The sequence below is a fragment of the Podarcis pityusensis genome (genome assembly GCF_964106645.2).
Source record: "Podarcis pityusensis genome assembly, chromosome: 15".
NCBI classification, from domain to species: Eukaryota; Metazoa; Chordata; class Lepidosauria; order Squamata; family Lacertidae; genus Podarcis; species Podarcis pityusensis.
In genome coordinates, this window is record NC_138040.1 from 25,733,531 (window position 1) to 25,761,310 (window position 27,780).

Here is a 27,780-nt window from a genome sequence, read left to right on the forward strand (position 1 = left end):
TATGCACCAAGTTGCAGCAGCAACCTTTGCTGACTGACTCAGCAGCAAAGTGCGGAAACATTAGGATGAAAGACCTGGCTTGTAGAATTGGCAGGTTTTTGCTGGGTGTGTGTGTGTGTGTGTGTGTGTGTGTGTGTGTCTGCTTGAAATGCTGTAAAGTCTGTTTTTATGGGCATGCAGATTCCTGGAGTAGGGACTTAACATGCTGGTTGCTCCCCCCGCCCCCTTTCCCCGTCCATCTTGATTCTAAACAGTTGGGGACATAGAAATTGGCACATACAGGGCAGGGTGTGTGTGCGTAATTTGATCAATTATTCTGAAGTTGAAGGAAAGCATGTTAAATAAACTCATACCTGGCTGATACCATTGAGGGGGGAGGGCAGCATCTCCTAGTCCTGCTTGCGAGCAGTTGGTGCAAAGCCAGTTCAGTTTGATCTGTTTGCCTTTATCAAGGAATGCCATCAGTGGCGGTGCAGCTAAGTCAAGGGTTTCCTGGCTCAGTAAGCTGAGAAGACAGGAGACCAACGTGAGACTTACGTTCAGTGATCAGGATTATGGTGGTTTTCCCCCTCACCTGACAGAACTTACATTGTGTTCCAGACTTAACCTTGTGTCTTGATTTGGCTGCTTGTAACGCTTCTTTTGGCGGTTGCAGGCCTCAGCTCTTCTCAGATGTTTCATTCCCTCTTTCCTATTTACAAACTCCTATCTCACAGTGCATCCAGATAAATGAGACTGCTCAGGGGGGACTTCAGACTTTTAAATAAAGAAAATGAGCACTTCTCTCTCTCTCTCTAGTTTTCTTTCACTGCTGTCCCCCCCTTTCATTTGAATATCCTGCTGTCATTTATGAGTTTTAGGTTTATTCAACGTATACATCGCTTCCTACTAAAAAAAAAAGTCCCCAAGTGCTCTGTAACGAGAGTAAAAAATGCAGTTAACGTTCTGTTTTCTATTGGCAGGCTACAAACGTTGTTGAACTACAGCTCCCATCATCCCATTGGCCATGCTTGCTGGGGCTGATGGGTGTTATAGTTTAGCAACATCAGGAAGGCCACAGGTTCCCCACACCTGGCTTAGTCTGTTCTCCTCTCTATTCTCTGATGGGAGTGGGGTGGCAGGTAGAAGCAGAGGAATCCGGAAGGATATTTCTGTGGCCAGGATCTGTTATTTTTTCTCATTTTTAAAGCAAGCAGTGGGATCCACTCTGAGGTAAACACGCATAGGATTAGGCCATGGGCGAACAGCTGTTTACACCCTGGTCTGAGCATTTCCCCGGGAATAAAATATCATAGTTTGAGGATCAGGAAAGCAGAGATTCCCCCACAGACTCGTGGATTTTTTGCTGGTGTATTGTGCAATGTGTTACTGACACAATAATAGTGCATTAGTTGCTGGACCGCCCACACATCATTCTGCTTCATTAATTTCTCTGCAATGCTTCCCTGGTGTTACCACGTTACTTCCATCTGGAAGGGCATCCTTGCACAATGGGACAACTAAAGTAGGCACCCAAAAATCTCTGGAACCTTTTTTCAGGCCAAGGTGTGTGTTAAATTTCATTTTATAATCCCTTCTTGGAACATTTGTAATGTGTAAAGTTAGAGGATTTTAGCAGGAAACTACAGGATGTGCACCACTAAAAAACAAAGCAGCATAAAACTTTAGAGGGTATTAACAGTGTTGAGAGCAGGATTGCTTATCCCCACATCAATACCACCATGAGCACAAATCATCTCGAAAGCACATTGAAAAAGACTCTTGGATCCTCTGCAACAAATCTGTCTTGAACTTCACAGCAAGGTCAGTTTGGGATTTAACCTCCTGGTGTGCCGGCTGGGTGCCATTTTGGCTTTCGGATCCCCTGACTCCCAACTGACTTTGGGAAACTGCCAAATAGGGTAACAAGATCATACTATTCTCAGTTCTTACATCTGAAATGAACCATGCAGGAATCTCAATTAGGCTGGTTCTCAGAGCTTTGAGAAGCAGATCTTTCCTCCCTTTTTCATTGTGATAAGTTCAAATGAGGGGTGAGATGGGGAATAGGCATCGGAGGGCATGCAATGTCATAGCTTCTGTACTGTCTCCCTATAGATTTCTGAGCATATTTCATTGTACTGATCTCGACCTACACAGTCCTAAATGTCGTGAGCTTCACGAGACTACTTCCATTCCCATATGCCATCACAGTGCCTTAAATCAACCAAGAGTATACCATTGAACAATAAGAACACATACAGAGGTATTATTGTTGGCTGTTCACCAGCTGTGGCATTTCTTGCTTTTGTTAGCCATAGCTAGATCATTGCATCATATATGTAGCAGGGAATGCAGGGCCTTGGGCAAATTGTTAAAAATGTTTTAAGAAAGTAGAAATGTGAACAGTGCTAATAAACGTAAGTACAGCTGAAAAGTTATTGGACTAAGTAGAAATGAGTTAAACTTGGACTTGTGGACAAGATTTTGGAGTTGCTTGTACATATAAGTTTTTCCTAATGAGGCAAACAGCCATTTTCATCTAGGAAAACTGATGAGAAAGGGTTAACCACTCCCTCCAGTGCCACAATTCCTTCTGTGGCTGCTGTTTGCTAAAATTTATAGTGACTGCAAATCCGATCATGGATTTCCATTATCTTGTCCAGCTTGTCTTTTAGGCTTGAGAATTTCTCAGCTGCCCCTCATAAATATCCACAGCACTTTAGCCAAAGATCAGGAAATTGCAACTGAGGTTCAGCCTCCTTTTCTTGCCAAAGGCAGGGCAATCTTTATTTGAGCAGCTTCAAGTTAAAAGGGACTCACTATGATAGGTTGCTACCATCATCTTTAAATTGCATCTTCAGCTTCTGAGGCATAAGAAGTAAGACTGTTTTGCTCTAGGTCTCATGCTTGGAGCTAAGAAAGGGAAGCAAGGATGTTTGATTTGTAATCTTGTGCTTTGATCCACTAACCACAGTCCTTCCGCTCTACTGTCTTAAGGAGGTTTATTCATGAACTCACCAGACTTCGGAGCAGTTGCAGTCTCAGCTATATGTGACCGCCACCCCACCCCCAGCTGGCCAGGTGATGTTGTCTGACGCTTGTTGGACTAGAGGACTTTTCAGGACATGATTACAGCAGGAGTGAGAAAGTGGTTCAGCACTAGTAGCTGCTTTAAAAAATGCTGCAGCTAGTGGCATATTTTACTTGCATGCAGCTAATACATTTTGAATGCAGTTTTTGCAAATGTGACAAGTGTCTCACAGAAATTAATGGACCTGTTTCATGAAGCCTGGAGCAGAATGGTAATTGTGCTCCTGCCGGCCCTGATATGAAGCATGGGAATCACAAACCTTGCATAACTTTGCTGGTTGGGCCTAGATACAGTGCAGCAAAATAGAATGGATTCAGCTTAAAAAACAAAACAGAAATACATCCATTCCTTTATATATTCACACAACCCCAAAAACTAACTGCTTAGAAAAAAGAATAACAAATTGCAAAGAAAACACATTCTGGTCTCTGCCAGTGGGCCAGGGGACCAAGGTACCGTATTTTTCGCTCTATAAGATGCACCAGACCATAAGACGCACTTAGTTTTTGGAGGAGGAAAACAAGAAAAAAAATATTCTGAATCTCAGAAGCCTGTACAACAAGAGGGATCGCTGCACAGCGATCCCTCTTGCTGTTCCGGCTTCTGGGATAGCTGTGCAGCCTGCATTCACTCCATAACACACACACACATTTCCCCTTACTTTTTAGGAGGGAAAAAGTGAGTCTTATAGAGCAAAAAATACGGTACATAGGAAGGAGGGTGCTCCTCTGCCCCCTAGGAAGAAGATTGTGGCGGGGACTTACCTTCTAACATCTGTACAGAGCTTAGAACATTTTAGACACTTTGTAAGTGTTAATATTCATAAAGATGAATTTAAAAGTTCTTAAATGCAAATATAGAGGGTGTGTGCGCGTGCACACACATAAACATTTGGCTCTCAAATAATCTCCCTACTGCTTTTATAGTAATACACTCCTTGTTTCAAGATCACAGCACTGCTTCTGTGGTTGGCATTTTGGGATCTGGATTTGTCAGGTGGTTTTGTTTCTGCTGGTCTCTCCTGCCTCCTTTTTGCTGGCTGTGAGCACTCACCCAGCCCCATTAACTCAGGGAATGAGTGTGACCCAGAAAGAGGGCCTTACTGCCTTCATGGGTGCAGGGCCAGTTCTGCACCAATCAAAACCTGTTGTTGCAGGGGTTCCATTGCGCATTAACATTGCCACTTTTAATTTGAGGGAAAAGCATATAATCAGCAGAGCAGTTGGTAGTACAGAAAAGCAATGAAACAATAAATAGCAATAGATCTTTCTCTCCATCAACTCTGTATAAGAAGATGGAGAAGAGAGCAGGAAGGCCCTTCCAGCTGGGAAGCCCCATGGAATCTTCTCCAGTGAGGCTTCCTCTTCTTATCTCTACCACTGCTGCTGAGCAGGGTGTGGAAATGTGCTGTTCTCACTTCCTTTCTCATGTCCATGTTTCGTGGGCATAGTGGTTGGGAGGATTGTGCCCATAGTTGCTTATGGCGAATCTGCAAGCTGCTCGCTCTTCCTCTTTCTCTCTCTCTGGACAAAATTTCCACTCTGTGATTCCTTTCAGAAGATGAATGAGGAGGCAGATGTGACTGTTTGAGATTGCTGTCTCAGTAGCATCATGGACCCAGTCCGCTGCCATGGGGGTGAGCAAGAGAGTAGAGACAAGAACAGCCACTGCTTACTTTTTTTTGCATGCTTCCCCCAGAAGAGGCAGAGACCAAAAGGGGGTGTGCTGCTGGGGTCGATAGGCTCCAGGAGGATTCCTAGCGTTGTGTCTGTGTGTGTGTGGTCTTCCCTTCTGTACATGGCAGGTCAAGGGAGAAGAAATTGCTGTTGACTTCTCTTCACTAGGAACAGCTGCTGATCAGATGCTTTTCCTTTAAAATAAGAGTGCCAGTGTTAAACGTACCCTTTTCAAAAAGGGATGCTTCATATGTCGTTTGACCCCTGGTCGCTAACGTAATCCTTGAATCAGGGTTCAGGGGAGCATCCTTAGGCTAAATGAACCTTCAGTTCCTGGATAAGATACGGTGTGTCTCATTTAAATCAGAGTGGCTGCAGTTTAAAAGCTGGAAGGCCCCTTGAGGCGATTGCACAGCCCCTAGCCCTTCATTCATTAGCGGATTATGTTCTGCAGTTAGCCTGATTTCCCGCTATTTCTAAAGGATGCTCTCCACACTTTTCGGCACTTTAATAATTCAGCCTTCCAGCAGGATGGAGGCAAGATATTGCAGGGCTGGTATAAGTGGCAGGTTGCACAGTGAAGAAACTTAGCAGGAACGTGAGTGTGGTTCAGCATTTGCGGTTTTCTTCAAAAATTACAACCCCAAAAACAAATCAAAGGCACTGTGAAGACACTTAATTGGGTGAACTGTGTTTCTTAGTATAAGACAATCTTCCCCAACTTGGTGTGCTCCAGATGTTTTGTACTGCAACTCCTTTCAGCCTCAGTTGACACAGTCTAGGGCTGATGGGAGTTGTATTCCAAAACACCAGGAGGGCACCAGGTTAGGGAAGGCTGCTATGAGACTTGATTTTGATATCTGGGCTCAACAGAGGCTTTCCATAGTGTCAGTTGTCTCCAGATTCAATATTTTGCAGGAGGGATTCAAGCATATTCTGGAAATTTAGCTTTGTGCAATTAAGTGGATTAAGGCAGTCTGCTGTCCTAGCACACCAGATCCACTTGGGGAAAAGAAATACTTTTTTGCAGCTTTGGAAAGTGATGGGAAAATGCATTGAAAAGAAGAATGAATGCATTGTAGGATAAATGAATGATTAGCAGGAAGAAAATAGTGACTATCTGGAAATACCCACTGATGATGCTACAGTTCCCTCACTCTGAAAGTGAGTTGTCAGGAGTGGGAAGATGACTGCATTATTAAGCTGCTGGTTCCATTTATCATGAGCATGACTTGGCCCTAAATGAAAAAAGAGGGGGGAGTAATTTTCTTTTCCGAAACACCGGATGATGTTGCACAGAGATATGTTTGAATGATGGCCCTTGATTTGTTTGATATGGCAGAACCAGCTGAGATTTCTGATAAAGAAGCACTTGCTCCAAGGAGGCAGGCATTGGAAATATTCTTTCTCCTTGAAAAGGTGAAGATAATCATCGTCATAATGATCTCCCACCTTTGAATAAAAGTGCTGGGGAAAATCACTAAGGCTTGTTGGGTTGAGAGGGGATGGTAGGATGTAATTTTGGAGGACAGGAAGGGCAACGGTGGTTGTTGCAGATTGATGGGGTTAGAAACAGTTTGTAGACCTGCCAGTGCGGAGAGACAGACAATATTTCCAGTGATCATTTGGGGCTCATGATCTGTATTCAGGAAAACATGACTCTAAGGACCAGTTGATGCATCCCTTGTGCCTTGGAATTTGCCAGGCCTTCTGAAGTGAATGAGGTGGACAACTTGCTGGGCTTCATGCAAAACCGCAGTTCATATTGTTCTTTACGGATTCAAAGTGGTTAAACCCTGATTTTGACAGTCATGCCTCCTTAGACTCGTCCCTGATTGCCTCTCCTTGGAAACAGCCTTAAAATCAGGAGGAAAATGTTGCCGCTATTTTTAAACTTACAGAACCTGTTGCTAGGCACTGCTGAACTCAAGGTGGTCAGGCGCAAGCACTGCAGGAAACATCACTGAATGGGGAGAAAGTCTGAGATGGATTAGCTTCTCGGACCTCTGGGTCTCAATGCAGCCTTTCTGACTGTCTTGGTCTTGTCAGAAATATAGGCAGGAACTGAAATTCAGACTTAGCACCTTGTCCAAGTCTCCAGGCTGCCCACTGTAGTGGTGACCAGCTTTGGGGAACAGATTCCTTTAATAAGTAGTCTGTGCTTTGTATTCTACCCATTTTAACTATATCCAACTGACCACATCTACTGGTGTCCAAGGGAGTTGACCTTTAGGGAATGAACCCTTCATTTACTAGCACATCAGAAGAAAAAAATAGAACCCCCCCCCCCACTGGTGATGCTTAGGTTATTCTAGATGGATGCTTGGAATTAATCACATAGACCAGTCTCTCTTCTCCATACTCCAATCATGCTTTTGTAGAAATCTTCCCCACCCCACTTCATTGCTTTGAAAAACAACAAGAATGTAAACTGACCAAGCTCTGGCCAGGAGATTACTGAGATCATCTAATTAAGATAATGTCTAGGAGCTTAGAAATTATGCAAGGCCTTAGCCACATTATGTCCTGATGCAATTAATGCCTTGAGCTTCGTTCCTTGCCTCACTGTTTTGCCTGCAGAGCCCTGAGTGCTATGTGAACACTGAAACAATAACAACATACACCCTCCATAGGAAGGAACTATGGAGGAACAGAGGCAGTGGCTCATAGATCCTTATTCTGCTAGGAAGAGAAAAGAAAAATTATGACCATAATGTAAAATGTGCGCATTTAGTTAATTCATTATTCAGTCATCATGCTTAAATAGAATTGAACTTTCTAGTTATGGAATTCACAGGGGTTGTTGGCATAAAATTTGTCTTTCCTTGTTGGCATTTTCCTTTTGATCTGCATTATATCTGGCAAGGAATAAATGTTGATGGATGTTGGGAAATGTGGCTTTCTCCTTAAGTTTCACCTACGTTTGTCGTGTAATATGTCCTGATGCTTAAGACCAGAAAAAAACAATTCTTGCTTTAGAAGTAAAGTGTCCTCAAGGAATGTGTTCAGGTACAGCCCAGAAATCCAGTTTATTCAAGAGGAATTGATAAATGGAAAAAAGAACAATGTGCAATCAAAATGAAAATAAAACACTAAACCAGAATATTGGTCTAACTAGTCCTACACAGCTGCAGAGCCAGCCGATTGGGTGCCTGGGGTGGTGCGTGTGCCAGGGGCGGGGCGAGCCAGGGCAGGATGCTCCGTGGGGCCTCCGAGGAGTCTGCCTGCCTCCTCCCACTTAGCCGCCTGACAGCTGAGGGGCAGGTGGCGGGCAGACAGTTTGGGGCAACGCGGAGCCTGTGGGCACCCAAGCCACTGCATCACTCTCAGGAGAGATGTGCAACTCAGGCGTGCTGCAGGCCCCGCAGTGAGTGCTGCCAGCCATTTTGTCACCCCCCTCAGTGGTGACACCCGGGGCGTATTGCCCCCACCGCACCCCCTTCCTCCACCCTGGTCCTACATTTGGTGAAACTCACATTGGTCAAGCACTCTCATTGGCCAACTCAGGTCTTGATAATTCCTTTTGTTGGTTTCAGGATGCGGGATCAAGAGGGAACAAAGGAATACATAATGATATTTATGGTCTCTTGTGTCCAGATAGCTTTTAGTGACAAGTTCCTTGGCACAATGAATTGCAGAACAGCCATGTACTTAACATCTTTGGGAAGCTGGAAAATGAGGCAGTGAGAATGTCAAATATTGTCTAATTTGTCCTAATTTTCCTACCATATAACAGCCTGTCCTCAGCTTGTGGATTGGAGGGTGACCTCTCTGTTGGAGGTGATGGATAACTTGTGTATCTTAAAGGGACAGGCAAGGACAAGATGGAATCATGCCTCATCATGCCCTCACCAGTTCTGCACACAGTCGCCCTCCCAGCCATAAAGCAGATGTGCTACTTTTGACTGAGCAACGTGACCAAGGACAAACAAACCCTAATTCACAACTGCCCTGGATGATCCAGCCTTTTGTTTTTCTGCTTCTTTTATCAATATGGTGGTCTGGACCATCCATAAATGCCAGATTTCATCATCATTCTTGCCACAGGAATCACACTACCTGAAATATTTGGCTTTACATAGGTGATTTCAAGTTTCTGAAAAGCATTTTCTTAAATTAATTCATAAGAGAAAACGTGCATGCAAAAGCGGTAAGGGGGTTCAAAAATTCCTTAGAATCAAGTTGACTAGGAGAAGCCATGCTTTTTATGTATTCTCATCAAAAACAACATTTTTTGAATTCTGCAGAACTGCTAAGGGAAGCACCTGCCATTAGAAATATGAAATAAAACAGGCTTTATCCTTGCTGGCGAGAATTCTCTTTCCCCACCTATCTTAAGTCTGTGTCGTTATCAGTCCACTGGTGCTGCATCAAGATGAGTGCTGTGTATCAGTGCACTGGAGAATTGCTTCAGATAAATGATATTCGCACTTCTCCTCTTTAACTGTCAGGGCCTATTTAAAGTCATTCCGCCATCCCCCTACACTGGTGAATTCTCACTATTGTCTACGTACACCTATTAAGCAGGAAAAAATAAAATGGCAGCAATTCACAGCATGTGATTTGGAACCTGCCTCTCTGTCTGTGTTAGATCATGTGAAAAACTAGCCCAGGCACACTCTAAGTCTGACCTGCTGTTTCAACTTGAGGGTTTAAAATAGCAACGATACAAGTGTAGTTGCATTGTATAGGTGCCATAAATGGTTGCAGACCTTTTGCTGGCTGCAAGAATGGTCCGCTGTGATTCAGCCGCTGAAGGTGCAGCAGGAGATTCCCCAATTCCTTTCTTTTAGAAACTTCTACGTTGACCTTAAAAGTATGTGAAGGACACGTACATCCAACAGGTTTAATATGAGGAAGGAATACTGCCTGAGAGATTGTACCTGAACAGAGCAGCTACTTTCCCATCTGTGGAGCTAAGGTAAAGCAGGCACTCTTTTGGAACGCAAAGCCGTGTTAATATAAATAGGATTATGCCTAACCCCACGACAATCCCACCAATCGGTGCCTTGTATAGTAACTCCTGCACTGAGAATGATACAGGGAGAAATTTGGACTTTGCTTTGGGGGTTAGCGCTTCTTTGCTCCAGTTTGGCCATTGGCCGAAGCTCAGAGTGATCCTAGAGCTATTAACAGTAGCAGATAATGAAGTAAATCTTTGAGGACTCAGAAGATGCCAGGCGAGGGAAAGTGGGGATTTTTTATTTTTTTTAAAGCACCTTTTGCCCTTACCTCTCCTGAATATAACTGTGAGCGTTATGCGATCAGAAAGTGACAAAAGGGGGGAACCTTCAGGGAATTGTTAAATACTGTGCTGTTTGGAAATGTCTGAGCTGGAGCAGGGCTGCTTAACCATGTCACAAGAAGCAATGTAATGAGACCACAGGGAGTTTTGTGCTCCATCGGAAGGACACAGGTGGATGTGGTGAGCAGCTGGTGGGGAAAGTATTTAAACAAGCCACAGGAAGATGCTGTCTGTGCTATGATCATGCAATGATAATTTTCTCAGTGACAGTCCAGTGCCACCCTTCTGCTTTTTCCATTGCTATTGTTATTGTTTAATATTTGTCCCATGCCAGGCTGTGTGATGTACAGGACAGAGCAGTGATGTCGTCCCCAACCAAAGGAGTTTATAATGTACAGTACATCAGTTAGATAGGAGGATGATGGAGAGGTATGGGTCTCACAAGTAAATAGTGGAGGCAAGACTGATGAAAGTGGAGGTTTGTTCTGGGGTGTGGATACTTGTTTCTTAGAGAATAACCTTTGCAGTGGTCGATAAGGTCTTGCAGTCTGACAACAGGTGAAGGTGAAAGCAGAGTCTGCAAAAAAGGCAGAAGTGTTCGAACCCAGGACATCAGATTGCAGGATACAAAGTTTAATGTGTGACATAGTAAGGAAAGAGGCTTGAGGTTGAGCAGTTTGGGGCAAAGACAAGTGTGTGTGTGTGTGTGTTGCTAAATTATTTCTGTCTTTCTATACAGCCCTTCATCAAAAATGAGTACACAGCAATTTACAACGAAATGAGGCCATGTAACACATAATGCATGATAAGCAGAAAACACTGAAAAAAATACTCATAAAATACATAAATGACAGATTGGCAGAACCATAATCTAAAAATAACTTAACCCATTGGCCTTTAAAAGTCTTGACAGAAAAAGGTGAGCTTTTACCTGTCACCTAAATGGATTCCAAGTTTGAGCAAGACACATTTTTGTGGAGAGGGCATTTGGCAGACATGGAGCCACCACTGAAAAGGCTTTCCCACAGATTCCTGCATGCACTATGCGCCTCATTTAATGCAGAGACCACCAGGAGAGCTTCACCTGTTCCGTCTGTGTAATTTTCATGATGATCGTTCCACACCACACTGCAATTACATAGATTTATGGGTTGGCGCTGCAGATTCTGTATATTTTGGGGAGCTTTTCGGCTGTAATGTGTATGTGTTTTGGATGCCTCAATTTGGCATTGGCCTGCAGGAAATAGCTGGTGCAGCTAAGCACTGTAAAGAAGAAAAAGAACCCTAGAAGCTCTTCAGCAGGTAAAAGCATAATATAGGAAGCAATTCCTTGGTTCACTTGAAGTAGTTGGCAGTCTACAGCCTTAGAATATTGGCCTAAGGTGATTGCTGGGTCTTGATAACCAGCTGTGGAAGTAAGGGGAATTCATATTCCCTAAATAAAAATAATGGCTGGTAAAGTTTTAGTCTTTAAAGATGGAAGCTAGTAATTAGTGAAGTAATTTTCCCTAGAGAAAGAACAGGAGTTTGGCTTCATTGCCTGCAGTTGTATCTAGACATCATTATAATGTTTCTGATCGTGCTTAATAACTGCAAATGGGTTTTATAGGTGTTCTCTCCCCCACCCTGTTCTCAGTTTGCTCTGTATCCATCCTTACAACTTTCCTGCTTTGTTTGCCGTCTAGCCTGATGAAGAATTCTGATGAAACCAAAACCTTGCATAATTTTCATGACATTTTGTTTGGACGTTTATTTATAATTTTTATTTATGCTATTTGTTTTGCTGCTCCATAACAAAAAGTTTTCATATATTGCCTTTCATCTGTGACCTGCGGCACAAAGTCTGCCTCTTGAACGGCTTACTGTACAGGGAATTGATGGATTTTATGGGGGGTGGGGGTGGGGGTGGAACCCAAACTAAAATCAGTGGAAAACTTAAGGAGCCAAGTTATGGATCGGTTGCAACATCACCAGATATACGACATATTTAAATTACACAGAAAGAATGGATTTCTGGACCAAAGCTCAAAATTTGAAAAAGAACTCTTACAAAATAAGGATAAACGTCTGTCTAAAATGTATATTTTTTTATTAAACTGGAAAACAAAAGGCGAGCTTGTTCAAGCTCTGGGCACTAGATATAGGACACAATACAGATCTTAAACTCTGGGAGAAACTTTGGAAATTGGGAAATAAATGTCCCATCTTCAAATGCTTTTAACAAAAATTCAAATTAGGGAGTCCCTGAGTAAACCTATACAAAACACCAGCTTTCTATCTGTGGTAGATGTACCTTAACAACAATGTTTGCCTCTTGAGCAGCTTGATGAAATCAAGCCAAGCCACACACACAATAGAATGGATTGGTTTTGGAGTTTCCTCTTGTGCTTGGACCAAGCTTGGATTGGGAGCAATATGATTCCCTTAGATATGCAGAAGGACTTCTAGACTTGTGAAGTGCAAGGTGCATTTATTAACATGGTTGTTTTTTTTTTTTTTAACAAAGGTGCAACTATTCTTTTTTTTTACCCTAGATTCGGACTCTGTATATAACACTTTCTGCTGTATTAACGTAACAGTTCATTGAAGATGTGCAGGGCAGTTATAATGTAAGGAAGTGATCAAACCAAATGCTTTTCATTTTGACAGTTCAGAATTTTCATGGTTGTCCAGTGCCTCATGGTTTTCTCATTTCTGTGCATTTAATGCCACTCTGACACTATTTAGCCATTAAATTTTAATGTCTTTTCATTTCTGTTGCCTGTTCATCTCAGCTGCCAGGAATGACAGGCTGCTGGGGATTTTTCATTCTGTAGGAAAATGAAATCTCTGTTCTAGACTCATAATATGCCTGAAACTGCTGCAGGAAAGTCTGATGCTCTGAAGGGGAAAGATTATTGAAATTGTTAATTAAATGAGAGTCTGCAGCAACTGCAACACCATTTGCTTCTCTTTTGGAGAGCACCATCACTGTTTGATAGTAGCAGGAACTCATCTCCCTTTGAAAGGGACTCTCAATGTAGAAAGTTGCAAAGGTTTTGAAGTGATTGGCTAAAAAATGAAATCATGTTAAAATTTCTGGGCCTAATCAAAGATAATGCAAGTCAGAGCTATTATGGTAGGGAGCTCCTCCTCCAGGCAACCTATTTATTTGAGCATCTATCCTGATTTGCTTGCCCAAAGCTTATGCGGTCGTTAGACATTGTCCAGTCTTTATTGAGCATTCACTCTGATTTGTTTGCAGGGAGGATATATGTCAATGAGCATTCATCGTGTTTCGCTTGAAGTGTGTTCACACATCTTCCTGTTGATCATTTGTACATCCCACACTTTTTAATGCATCCCCTCTTTATTTTTCTAACTGCAAAAAATCCATTATTAACAGATTTGTTGTACTAGGGAGGCAGAGCCCTTCAATTGTGCAAACCTAAACTTATGATAACAGGGACACAGGTGGCACTGTGGGTTAAACCACAGAGCCTAGGACTTGCCAATCAGAAGGTTGGCGGTTCGAATCCCCGCGACAGGGTGAGCTCCCGTTGCTCGGTCCCTGCTCCTGCCAACCTAGCAGTTCAAAAGCACGTCAGAGTCCAAGTAGATAAATAGGGACCGCTCCGGTGGGAAGGTAAATGGCGTTTCCGTGCGCTGCTCTGGTTCTCCAGAAGCGGCTTAGTCATGCTGGCCACATGAACCGGAAGCTGTGCTCCGGCTCCCTCGGCCAGTAAAGCGAGATGAGTAATGCAACCCCAGAGTCGGTCACGACTGGACCTAATGGTCAGGGGTCCCTTTACCTTTACCTTTTAAACTTATGATAGCTGCCTGAATGGTAGTCTGGAGGCACCCTATGATGCTGAGATCTTAGTGTTAATATGTCTGATAGGTCTACTATTGGTGCAGTGGTTTTAAGTGGAGCTAGTCTGTAACTTATACCAACTTTGCATACAGATGCAGAAGATGCTGGGTGAAGTGGAGAGCAAGAGAAATAAATTGTTAATATTAAAAACTGAATTTCTTTCCCCACGCAAAGCCTACAACACAAATGAACACCCAAAAGCCCTGTTGAAATCCATGGGCCAAAAACATGAAGCGTTTTTCTTAAATGTATAACTGATTTCAGTAGCTTGTGTAGCATGGTCCTACACAAATGTGTTTTTTTCCAGAAGTAGGTCATATTGAATTTCAGTGGAACTTTCTCTCTAGTAAAGTATGCTTGCAATTGCAATTGCAACAGAATTAAATTCTGTTGGATTTCATTTTTAAAAAAAATACATTTATTTTAAAGGTTTACCCAGCTATTCAGCTGTTAGAGTTTTATTGCAGCATGCACCATAACACACTATTCATTAAAAAAACTCAATTTCCATGCATAACGATAATGCAACAGCTGGATAAAATGTATTTCTAAAACAAAATTCTAAAAATGAAAGAAACCCCCACACTTGCAATCAATCCAACTTTGGAGTGATAGGTAACTCATGGACAAAAGTCCAGTAGGAAAGGAACGGTTTAACCAATTTCTTGAAGGCTTCCATAGACTGAAGCTGATGTGCTTTCCTGCAGAACACCAGGGAGAGTGTTCTGCAGGGAAGGTGCCACCACAGACAAGGCCCTGTTCCAAACACAGATGAGTTAAACCCTCACTAGGGGAAAAAACCCCACAGAATGCCTTGGGGCCAGGCTGCTTAGAGGGCTTTAACTGTTAAACCAACCCCCTTGAACAGAGCCAAGGCGCTGACTGGCAACTCTGAAGCTTCTTTAATATGTCTCCTCTGACCAACGCCACAGGCTGATGCATTTAATCAAAGGTACCCTCATCCCATTGCAACACAGTTTTTCACTGTCCTGTTCTTCAGGTTTTCCTCTGCTCGCTTCTGGCTTTTCTGCATTGTGTTGCATTGTGGCAGCCCACTCCACCCTCCCAGTGTCCCCCTGCTTTTCTGCTGAGCAGGGGCATCCAACAGACATCAGTGGCTGAACACCTTTCTGAGCAAGGCAGCCCAAAACCATGTTGTGTTACGGCTGGAGTTGGATTTTTCTTGTCAAGATGATTACAAGTGGTGCTGTGATCAGACTTTGTGGCGGATGGGCTGCGTAGAAGCACGTACTGTGACTGACGTTGCTGAGATGGCTTGAAACCTGCCACATCGGCAGAATAACAGGGAGCTTAACAGAAAGGAAGGCAATATACCGTAAAAGGAATAAACTGGATTATGTCGCCTCAATGGCACAGGCTCTTGTCTGCCCCTAGGGAGTTCCCACCACAATAGGATTTCTGCTTGCCGCTGTACTGTAGGATGGAAACTGTATATTTTTATGTTAATTAAACTGTTAAACACAGGTGTGTGTGTGTGTGTGTGTGTGTCCCCCTGATATTCGTTACCTGTCAGTTAAGTAGAAAACCTCCAAATTGGTTAACAAAAAATCCTAAAGAATACACAAAGTCAAGTCAGGTTTTTTAAATGCCCTACATTTAGGTAGCAACCAAAGTGATTAGATGAGCAGAAGCCTGGGGGTGCAGGGGGGAGAAGGGCAATTGGGGCAACCCAAAAGTGCTCTGGGAGAGAGCCACCTTGGTCTGGCATCCAAGAGCAAGCAAGGAAGGAGCGAGTCCAGAATCCTTAAAGAGAGAGTTCCACAGAAGACCCTATCTGATGTTCTCACTTGCTGCACAGCATGCTGCAGGGCATGTGAAGCAAAGTTTCTGAGGAAATCTCAACACACAGGTGGGTTCAAAGGGGAACAGGAAGTCCTTAAATACACATTTCAGAACAAGATGCATTCCGGGACCAGTCATACCTTGGTTCTCAAACGTCTTGTGACTTGCATGTTTTGGCTCCCGAATGCCGGTTTGCGAACCTTTTTTGGAAGCCAAACGTCCTATGCATCTTCTGATTGGCTGTAGGAAGCTGCAGGAAGCTCCTTCAGCCAATCGGAAGCCGTGCCTTGGTTTCCGAACGTTTTTGGAAGTCGAATGGACTTCCGGAACGGATTTTGTTTGAGAACCAAGGTACAACTGTACAGGCTTCCCAACATTTCTTTCGTTGACATCCTATTTCACATTCTTTAGTTTGCTACATCTCCATTGATTATCTATTCTTTTCTCCTTCCATTCATGATCCTTTATTTTGTCTGCTGCTGATCACAGATTTATCCCTGCTTGTAGATTTACCTTAATACCACTTCGTTTTAAATACACTTCAGATTGTTCCCACTGGCCTGTTATTATCTTTGCATCTATAGTTCTTACTTTGGCTGTCATACTTGCTAGTTCGACATATTCTATTAGTTTAAGGTCTTTAAGCAGAGGCTTGACAACCATATGTCAGGAGTGCTCTGATGGTGTTTCCTGCTTGGCAGGGGGTTGGACTTGATGGCCCTTGTGGTCTCTTCCAACTCTATGATTCTAAGCAGCCACTGGTCCTTTGTTGGGATGGCCCTCCCTTTCCACATTTTTGCGTACGCTATTCTTGCAGCTGCTGTTGCGTATAGAAATAAGTTTTTAACTTCGTTTGGTATTTCCTGACCTATTGCTAACAGGAACGCTGCTGGGTTTTGGGGGAAAGTGCACTTAAGCATCTTTTTTAATTCATCATATATCATTTCCCAGATTTTTTTTTTGTGAATTTGCATTGCCACCACATGTGAATTAAAGAGCTCTCTGTATCTGAACATTTCCAACATGAATTTGATCCTCTTTTATACTCTCCAAAATGTATAAAAGAGGTGGCATCAATATTTATTCCATTATGGTGTCTGTTTATAGGGTTGTTGTTTTTTTGTAGAGCGTGACCTGAGGCAACAATGGAACTGTGTGTACACCATGAGAAACAGTGTTCTGTGGTTTTACCTGCAATTCAGATAAGTCTCCATTCATGGTGTTTGAAAGTGAGGTCTTAGCTCCATCTGGGATCCAATGTGCACAAGAGTTACAGTGTGTGTGTGTTGAACCTCCTCGGTGCATAAGTTTTTTCAGATTACTTCAGCGAAAGGGGTAGCTCCTTGGTCTCCTCATCATTTCTTGTGAACTGCTGAACACCTGAGTGTAAAGTCAGTGGGTGAGCCCTTGCATGTGCAGTTCATTGTGTATGTCAGGATGGACATGGTGTTTCGGATTGCTGCCTTGTTGCTTTCCCCCCCTCATGCAAGGATGCAGTTGTGCAAAGGTTCTCAAGCAACTGTTAGATGGTAATGGTGTGGTGTTCTGATTCCTCTTTTCCAGCAACAGCTGCAAGCATATGTGGCCTGGGTGAATTCACAGCTGAAGAAGAAGCCTGCAGTTAAGCCAGTGCAGGACCTGAGGCATGATCTCCGAGATGGCGTTGTCCTGGCTTCTCTCATTGAGATCGTAGGTCAGTAACATGGCGGGCAGAAGACACTCATTGTAAACATGTCAGGGTTGTTTTCAACTGCACCCTCCTCCATAACTTGAATGAAGCTAGTCTAGAGTGGTGCACAATGGCTAAAGTGTGCTGTGAAAGGAAGACTGTGTGCATGCCTTCTGTCTCCAAAATAAAATAACATAAAATAATAAATCAATGATAGCACTTCACCAGAAATTTGTCTAATATTGCTCCAGTTTGTCTGCCTGCACTTCCATTGCACTGTCCCTTGAGAGGAGCTCCCCAGTACCTGTCATGCTTGGACTGCTAAGGATAAATCTTTAAACTGCTGGTGGGAATGGCAGAACAAAACAGGAGGGGTGGGTAGGTAGGGCTTCTTTAGTTTCACGTAGGCTCAAGATGTTTGCAACCAGGTCTCCACGATCCCCCGTCAGAAGAGAACAACCTGTGAATCCCAGAATCAATCAAAATGTTTATTCGGCTTTACGCCCACCATAAAACACAACACAACAAAACAAATCGAATAAAACAGCGGACTCGCACAAGCCATAAGCAATACAACACAGCTCACAGCACACAAGGACAGATATTAACAATTCAAAAGAAAAATTTAAGATTAAGATTAAAAATTTAGGCACTACGCTAAAATCAATATCTGATGTCATTATAAAAAATTCTTATATCAATAATCAGCTAACATTCCATTCCGTCTCTTGTACGAGAGGACGGCTGTTAGGAATTTAGCAACCTGAAGGGTAATATAAGGATCCACATCTTGAAGAACCCAGGCAAGCTGTAAATCTACTGGTTTATCAGCCATAGGCTGGATTATGGAGTTTAGTATACTAGCACGAGCTGAACTGTACATAGGGCAGATAAACATAACATGATGTAGAGATTCCGATGTTTTCATTTCACAAGCACACATTGAAGAGACTTGGCCCTTAGTGAATCTATGTCTCAGCACGTTTGTTGGAAAAACATTGAACCTAGCTCTAATGAAGGCATAACGGTGAGACGCGGTCATAAGCGATGTTAAGTAAGACGGAGCACGGTAGATTGGGGTTATGCCGAAATTTAACGGCGAGCAGGCTCCACCACCAGCTAAGAAATTTTGGTATAGCTCCACATCATCCAGCCTTTGATTTATACACCTTTTTGCCACGTTTAGATCCAGTTTGAGCAATTCAGTGGGCGAGATCTCATAGGACAGCAATTTGGCATGGATTTTTCCTGACCACAAATTTGTGAAGTCATCCCGCCACATGCATTGAATGAGATAGTGGTTCGGGAGTTTATGCCATAGGGATATCCAATAAATCAAAACTCTCCTCCATAGGACTAACTCCACTGAGGGGATCTTCATTTCTAAGCGAATAGCCGCATTACTTACGCACGTTGGTAATTTTAGAAGTCGGCGTAAGAATTGGCTTTGAAGCGACTCTAAAGGTGAGAGGTTAGCAAAGGCAGCCCATAAAGGTGCAGCATAGGCCATTGTGGCCATCACTTTGATGCTATACACTTTCAAGGCCGCAGGGATGAATAAGGCCCCCTCAGAGTAGAAAAAACGGAGGAGGGAGTGTGATAGGGCTTTTGTCTTGTTTTGAAGGTATTCAACGTGCGCTTTCCACCCTAAATTATATTGAAAATAAATTCCTAAATATTTAAATTTATGTACTTGTTCAATTTTCTTGCCCTCCAATTTCCATGGATAAAGTTTTCGACTCCTTGAAAATATCAGTACTTTGGACTTGGTGTGGTTGATAGACAGATGATTAGAATGGCAGTATGTCGCAAAAATCTTTAGTGCCCTCCTTAAACCCACTCTGGAGTAAGAGAGTAGTACCGCATCATCTGCGTAGAGAAGTAAAGGACAACGATAATCTGCTATACGAGGGGTGTGGATAAATTTTTGTGAGTCGGCTAATGGGTTCCTCATATCACTAATAAATAAGTTAAAAAGAAGTGGCGCTAAAATACAACCCTGGCGTACACCCTTGTTTACTGGCACTGGGTTAGTTAGGTCACCAGCAGGGGAGTGAATCCCAGAAGCAAACGTTCCTTACTTCCATATATGTCCCAATAGATGCCAGAATGCTTTTCATGACTGACAACCTGAGCCAAGAGCCGTTTTAGGGAAGCGATGAAAGGATTTCCTTTACTCCTAGATCTATTATTCTTATTATTTAGATGTAGTAGTGCCTGCATTTAGGAAGAGCCAGTCATACTGCTAGGACTCTAGAAACTTAAATAAAATTTGATCCCTTGTCATTTACAAAGCAGAGTAGGAGTTGCATATATTGATGAGACAGAATGGGATTTCATTGGTACGGGGTGGTAAGTGAGTACACACAAAGTGGCACAGCAATGAGCTATATAATAATAATAATAATAATAATAATAATAATAATATGCATCTGCATATGGTGGAGTAGAAAAACAGCAGGATTTTTTTTAAAGGCTGCTTTTCTAACCTGCTGTAAAGATTGTTTGGAACTTTTTTGGCTGTTCCAAATCATGGTACAAACAAAGCTTTCAATACAAATCCTTAGTCAGCGTCCAGGCGGCTGAGAGAAGTCAATGATAGAAAGGGAGAGGTTTTGCACAAGTCAGCCACAAAGCAGACTCGCCCCAGTCCCTGCTGAAAATAAGTTTCCCAAACAGCTCTATGGCTTTGATAAATTTAGGTAAAGCACCAGCAACAAGCAATGGTTGTATACACCAGCAGTAGCATTTAAAAATGTTTTTAGGAGAATAAAGGCAGCATTAGTAGCAACAAAAAAGTTTAAGTTTGCTGCCATCCTATTACTTACCCTGGCACTCAGTGCGACTTGCTTCTAAGTAAACATGGGTAGGAGTTACTGATTGATTCCCTTTGTATATCACCTTTCTGCCAAGATGGCTTGAAATGTAGTACAGTGGTACCTCGGGTTACATACGCTTCAGGTTACAGACGCTTCAGGTTACAGACTCCACTAACCCAGAAATAGTACCTTGGGTTAAGAACTTTGCTTCAGGATGAGAACAGAAATCGTGCTCCGGAGTTGCAGCAGCAGCAGGAGGCCCCATTAGCTAAAGTGGTGCTTCAGGTTAAGAACAGTTTCAGGTTAAGAACGGACCTCCGGAACAAATTAAGTACTTAACCCGAGGTACCACTGTATACTTTTTTAAAAGATGAGAAACGGGGCTCTCAGTCTCAGGATGGCAGGAATTCCCTACCTTGCATGTCTTTTAATCTGCCTCTCATTGGGGTGTTCATGTCTTAAGTAGCCCCTCAGAAGGTAGGGGAAGCTCTTAAGCTGTTGATGGTCCCATCAGCTCCCAGTTCTAGGTTTCTCTTCTACCTCTCTTTGGGTTACACAGGATTGGGCTGTAGAAGTGCTAGTCCCGCCCAAAAAGCAAACATAAGTTTAAGCAGTACAGTGGTACCTCTGGTTACGAACTTAATTCGTTCCGGAGGTCCGTTCTTAACCTGAAACTGTTCTTAACCTGAGGTACCACTTTAGCTAATGGGGCCTCCCGCTGCCGCTGCCCTGCCAGCGCACAACTTCTGTTCTCATCCTGAGGTAAAGTTCTTAACCTGAGGTAGTACTTCTGCGTTAGCGGAGTCTGTAACCCGAAGTGTTTGTAACCCAAGGTACCACTGTACTGGAGTGGAACGAAAATAATATCTCTTTTTGCCCTGAAGGCCATGTTTGACCAATGCCTTATTCATGATCGGTATCCTTGCCAGACAATGAGAGTATGTCTAAACTGTGATTTTATTTTTTCACAGGGCTTCCTTGGGTACTAATTTCTTTGCTGAGATACCACTATTTATTTATAAGGAGGAAATAGTAGGGTTTGCCATAACGATTGTTGGGATAATGCCACTCTTTTCAAAGGCCACATGGTGGAGCCTGCCAGCAGGAGGACATGACTGAATCCAGCTGATACAGCAGATAATGAAAGATCCCTCTTTGCCAGCTGCATTTGAGGGCACGAGCTCTGTCTATTTATTCTAGTGTTCCAGTGCCCTAAGAGGATGGTGAAATCACAGCTTGCACTCCCCTCTGCCTCCGAGGAGAAGCAGCTGCTGAGGCTAACAACTATTCCCTTCCACCTGTAACAGCTCCAGTAGGCAGTTACTGTCACACAAGCTCATTCTTCTTGATAATTAGGTTGTGTCTCTTCCACAGCTGGAGAGAGACTGAATGGAGTGCAGGTCAACCCTGCCAGCCCTCAAGAAATGAGGGAGAATGTGGAGAAAGTCTTGCAATTCGTGGCATCCAAAAAGATTCGTATGCACCAGACATCAGCTAAAGGTGAGGGCTTCTTGGTTTGATGTATACAGATCAATGAAATAGCATTGCACGTCAGTAGAAACAAGCATTCACCTTCCTCTTTGCTTTTTGCAAGCCGTGTTTGCCAGCATTTCCATTGCTGAGTACAACAAAACATTCAGTGGAAAAGAAATATAAAAGGCAAAGCCTGATGCTGTTCCATCTTCCTCTGGCATCAACATGAGTCACAAACATCACATGAATCGGGAGAAATGTTCTTCCAGTCTTGTGAGCTTCAGAGTGCTCTCCTTGGAAATACTGCTTACCTTGAGGCATTGGGTGTGGGTGGCAAGGGGCACAGTGGCTTCTGTTGTTTCCAGGAGAAGAAGAGCACAGCCCTGCAGGCTGCAGATGTCAGCTGGGAACCCTCTGTACATACGGGGGGAAACAGTGGACTCTCTGTGACAACGGCAGCATTCTTGAGAAGCCGTGAGATGTTACCCAAGAGTTTGTACCAGCTTTTATGTAAGCTGCATCAGGCCTCAGATTTTTATGGCACCCTGGGAAACCATCTGTTTGTTTGTTTTTTACCAAGATTGGGTTTCCTACAATTTTAGGTGGAATCCTGGGAAACAATAAATAGGGTTTTCTTGGTAAAAACTCCTTGTGCTTAACCTAGCTCAGCTACTTTTTCAGGAAATTGGGCGCATCATCATACTGCAATGAAGACCAGACGATAGCAGGATAGAGGTAGGGCTGGGGCTTGGGATATTTCCACCCCTGAAATAGTATAGAATAAGTTATTCAGGAGCCTGGATAGAAGTGCTACCGTTGTATTCTGGCAATTTTGTCATGAGCACAATCACAACCTGGCAGGAATGGGTTTGTGAAGAGTGCTGGCTGCACTTAGGAGGAAGACTGCACAGTTGGAGGTACGGCATCCGAAATGCAGACTGATTTGTTAATATTTAAACCATTCCCAGGAGGTTCACCTGTTACATTAATGCTGGTTCTTGAAAACCAGCAGCATTGCTAATCTACACAGACAGTGTCAGTTAGATTTTTTTTAAGGGATTCTGCAATTTGTTTCCCTTGGGTTTATCTAAACATTCAATGAACACTTACCCCCAGCCACAGTCTTATAGAGGATTGTAGTGCGTGTGTGTGGATGACGACAGTGGTTTATAAATCAATAAAACTAAATAAATCCCCAAATGGTGTGAGCATGGGACCTGAAGTTTTCTCACAAGAGTTTCAGTTACGTGGTGCCTGTGACACTTATATAATAATAATAAATAATAAATTTTTATTTATACCCCGCCCTTCCTGGTTCAGAAAACTGGGCTCAGGGTGGCTAACAACAAATTTAAAACAATTGTAGAAGCAGCATAAAATACAGTATAAAAACATGCCTTAGCAATGTGCACATTCCCCCACATTCAGATATCTGTGCTTTAAAAGTACGATGCTTCGTAACTTAGAAAATCATTTCCTAGCTTTGTATGTGGCATGTACTGTTTTCTGAAGACAATAAAGCGTTAATAAGAAAAAAAGAAAAGAAAAACCAGTGCAACAAAAGCAAGCCCTAGCTTGAAGGAAGAAATCTAGATTGCCTGCAACAAGTTAGTTGCAACTGCCCATTTCAATGCATTGCTTAAAATTTATGTAGGGACGTGTGATAACCTGTGGGTTAGATTTTGCTGCTTCTTTTTGAGTTAGAAGTAGACTCCCCTCCCAGTTTTATATGTGAACAGGGCAAACACCTGCTTAAAATAAAATGTGATAGCTCTGAATGTATAGTTTTGCCTTAATTGGGCTTGCTTACTGGAAAGTGTCCCCATAATTATGATGAGATAGTTTCCCATCCAGCAAACCTGGAAGTGTGCCATGCAGTTAAAGGCCTGATCTGTAGGTGGCAGTAATTGATTTTCTTTTGAGTTACTTATTCAGCTACATTCTCAAAAGTTCTAATGGGTGTAGCTACCAAAAGTGGCAGCTGCAAGCTGGATTCCCTTAAACCTTCTCTGCTTCAGCTGGGTCTTCCAGACATTATTATGCATTTTTATTTATTCATTATTTTATCAAATTTAAATACCGCCTTTCATCTGAGGTTATAGGGCAGTTTACAGTATAAAAACACATACTTAGCATAATAACAAACGAACACACACCCCCCCCCCAGTTTAAAAGGCCATAGATTGTTTAATTAGCCAGAGGCCTGGGAGAAGAGGAATGTTTTTGCCTGGCGCCTAATGATAAGCAATGAAGGTGTCAGGCAAGCCTTACTGGGGAGAGTATTCCAAAAGTGGGGAGCCAGTGCAGAAAAAGCTTGTTCTCATGTTGCTGCACTCTGGACCACTTGTGTTCAAAACACTCATTGTTCTAGGTGCATTTTGCAACAGGGAATTAGTTTCTGAGCTCTGGGCGCAGTACTGCGCCTAAGATTTCAGATTAAAACTGCAGAGTGGAAGGAAAGGAGGACCTTTTTCTACCTCCCCACTTCCAGCTACTATCTGAAGACTGGAGAAGAGACCCTCTTAAGAATATTAGGGGGGTGGGCACGGGAAGGACTAGACAATGTGAAAAATGAACAGAATGTTTTAGCTGCCGTTCATTCATTGTCAGCTTTGCGTTCTTGTTATAAAAAAAACATGCTTGGACATAATAATAATGATTAATAATAATTTATTATTTATACCCCGCCCATCTGGCTGAGTTTCCCCAGACACTCTGGGCGGCTCCCAATCGAGTGTTAAAAACAATACAGCATTAAATATTAAAAACTTCCCTAAATAATAATAATTCTGTGCGCCCACAACCTAGGTTTAAGGTGTCATTTAGCTCCTAGCTTTCACAACTCAGTTTCTAACACTGCACAGAGTCCGGGTCGGTTCATATGGGGAGAGGCGGTCTTGGGAGCAAGAAATGCATATCATAACAGCATCAGGGCTCTGTATAAGTTGAACTACACCTGCCAGTGGATAAGGAAGGAAGGCCATGGACTTGAAGACTCATGGTGCAGCCACCTTTCTGAACCTAAGCAGGTTAGATATGGTTGGAGCCTGGGAATCCCATATACACTGCCTTGACTTTCATGGTGTAAGAAAGTTGGGATATAAATATACTAACATGGTTGCAACAGTTGACCAGACTGAGTCATGCTGGGTTTCAGGCAGATAACCTCATTGTTTGGGTTTGGTTGTATTTTATAGACATTGTTGATGGGAACCTGAAATGCATCATGAGGTTAATCCTTGCCTTAGCTGCTCATTTTAAACCTGGCTCAAGTAAAGCTGCCAATCAGACTCCATCGAGCATGATGGGAAAGAACTCGGCAGGAACAGGACTGTCATCAGCCAATCACAGGCCTCAGTCAGCTGCTGCTGTTGCCCAGGGTGCAGTGGCTGCCCTGGCAGATGTTCGCCAGGATGTTTTGCGTTTGGGGCGTGATGTTCTCCGGCACAGACAGAGGTAACTCATTTCACTTGTTCAGTTTCATTTTGATAATGTGAGCTATTTGGAACTCCAACAAACACCCTTTGATTAGTTTTTCCGATATTCAAGTTTCTGCCTCATTGACATATCTAGAATTGATCAAAAAGGGGTTTTCCCTAGAGTGGATTGACTCATCATCTTGCTTTTGTTTGGGTGGGAAAGGCTTTTTTTTTTTTTTTTTTGCCTTTTTCTGTAGCATGTGACTTGGCTCTCTTTCTTGAGATACCTGGGGGGTATATGCTTTGCTGACACCATTCTGCAACTGCCATTTTCTAGTAGCATGCTGGTATGGATTGTGCAGGTACACTTGTGACGGCAAAATGTTACATCAGGAGCCAATGAAAGGAGCGATTGGAATTGTAGGCTGATGAGAAGAGATTAACAAAAGCCTTAAAGACTTGTATTTCCACAGGCCGGTGGGATTGCAGACCTGGCCCCTTCCATTCATACCATTAACCTGTCTACTTCTCTCTTTGGATCCACAGTTCCCACTTTGCCATTTTTCTGCAACATTTGTTTAGTTTGCTTTGTCTTGTGTAGCTGATGGTACAACAGTTTTTTTTTTAAAATGCACATCTTTAAACCAATTATATGCAAGGAGTGATGATGTGCCTTTTAAAAATCTGGATGATAGTAATAATAATAATAATAATAATTTATTTATATCCCCCCTCCCCAGCCAAAGCCGGGCTCAGAGCGGCTAACAACAGTAAAATGATACAACATTCTAAAATCATTTCATTAAGGAGGCAGTGCCAACCAAATCCTATGAATATGCCTCATTAGCCTAAATTGAAGCCAAGGGGGGGTTGTTGTTGTTGTTGTTGTTATTTTACACTGTTTTTCCTTGCTCATGGTGCGGTCTTTAATCTTCAGAGACAGCAGCCTGGATGAAGAGATTGAGCATCCGTACTGGAGTGTCCGAGCACTGGTACAGCAATACGAGGGGCAGCAAAGTGTGCCTTCCGAGTCCCACTCCTCCAGGTACTAAATTTGCTCCTTGCAGCTCCTACCTCCATGCTTTTCCAAATCTACCCTTTGTAGAAGCTGGTCCTGTAATGGTTTTTAAAAAACAAGGAAGGCTATTTTCCATGTACATGATGAGCTGCATGGAATCTTCAGTCTGATGCAGAATTTAGCTTCTTTAGAATCTCAAGTTTTGTTTCATCTAGAATTCATGAATATGTATATATTGGAGAGCAGACACTGCTTGTTGAAGGCCCTAAAGCAAAAGCATTCCCAACACAAACCGTTTGAGTAGTTATGTTGTGGTGCTTTCATGCACAGTCTAGCTCTTTGCCTTCTCCCATAGCTTTTAGCCCTGTGCCGCACAGATTCCCCAAGTATATTGCTCCTTGCCCTTTACCTCCTCAGTTTGTGCTGGAAATATTTCATACTACACACACACACACACACACACACACACACAGAGCAGCAGCAGCAGCACACTGTTTAAATTGCACTAACTTTTATACTGTTTCTGTGGATTTAGAATTGGGAGATTCTGTGCTCATGTTCATTAGAATTTAGCAATTCTCCCAGAATTTTAGCATAAGACTACCAAATGCCTTCCCCACCTTCCAAATGTGTTCCCTTAATTGCCCCCCCAAATCCCTCCCAAGTGCTTTGTCTGTGATGGCCATTACTCTTTAGTCACTGTTGATACCCTCACAATTGTACAATCAGAAAGCAAACCCTCTGAACTCAGAGCGTTGTGTGTTAATCAGTTTGCCTGCATCTGCCAATTTGCGTCCTATTTTCTGCTCGCTGGGCTTTTTTCCGCTTGCCTCTGGAATTCTATTACATGCATTTTCTCTTTGGGTGCAAAATTTTGCAGGGCGCAGTAAAATGTCGGTGCTTACAAGCAGCTTTCTTCTCTCTGTGGGAGACACAAGAAAAGGAAGGAACCTTTGACGGCATGGTGGAGAAAGCCTGAAACCCTGTATCAGGGACCTTTTGTGGGCCAGCTGGGCAGAGTGAAGCTGATTTAAGTCGTGGAGTCAGTTGCAAAGAGACAGACAGAGAGAGAGAGAGAGACAGCAAGAAATCTCACTTTCTTTGACTGAAAGGAACTGTGGTTTACAGCTGTTTTTTTCTACCATGATGCCTCATCTATTGTTTGGCATCACCCCAGGCTTTTCATTCTCTTGTTTCTCCATCCTCAAACCCCATGGACCCCTCTGGATTTTCACATTTGGTGCAGTTCAGCATGTAATTAGTTTGTGGAAAACCTCTTCCTCCCACAACTCCCCTGTGGTGGAAAAGTAAGAGCTCTCCACAGTCCACATAGCGGGTGCTCTCCCTTGGAACTGAAACTCAGGGCAAAGTACTTGCACCGCGCTATAAAAATCCATGCTATCATGGCTGCCGGAGAACCTCACAAGCTAATTGAGGTCTGAGCCTTGGCAGTAGTTGAGACGGAGGCCCCTGGGAAAAGGACCTTGCAGGAAGTGGAGCTTGACTGTAATTATGGCTTATTTTTACTCAGACCCAACCAAGAAGTCTAAAACGAGTGCCATGTGTGCCTCTGCAGCTTAGGCAGCAGAATCCATTCCTTGTTTCTCTGCCAGGCCTATAGGGCTACAGCTGTGAACACAATAATGCAAATCGGGAGGTCATCTGCACATCAGAACAGCATGATGTGACCCACACAGTGTATTTTGTCACTTCTGCTGTTGCACATAGATGT

The 27,780-nt window shown here is 43.1% G+C and overlaps 1 protein-coding gene across 6 annotated transcripts in view; it reads left to right on the forward strand.

The window, feature by feature from the left end:
- The window catches only part of DIXDC1 (DIX domain containing 1), an 80,242-nt gene that overhangs the window by 17,567 nt on the left and 34,895 nt on the right, over nucleotides 1-27,780 (forward strand). For all 6 annotated transcript variants that reach the window (XR_013979951.1, XM_080983485.1, XM_080983487.1 and 3 more), the window contains 4 exons: nucleotides 17,214-17,343; nucleotides 21,513-21,638; nucleotides 24,809-25,067; nucleotides 25,968-26,075. Coding sequence is in view for 5 of the 6 variants with exons in the window: in XM_080983485.1 (XP_080839611.1) it covers nucleotides 17,214-17,343; nucleotides 21,513-21,638; nucleotides 24,809-25,067; nucleotides 25,968-26,075 (623 nt within the window). In the remaining variant the exon portion in view is untranslated. The remainder of the gene's footprint in view (nucleotides 1-17,213; nucleotides 17,344-21,512; nucleotides 21,639-24,808; nucleotides 25,068-25,967; nucleotides 26,076-27,780) is intronic.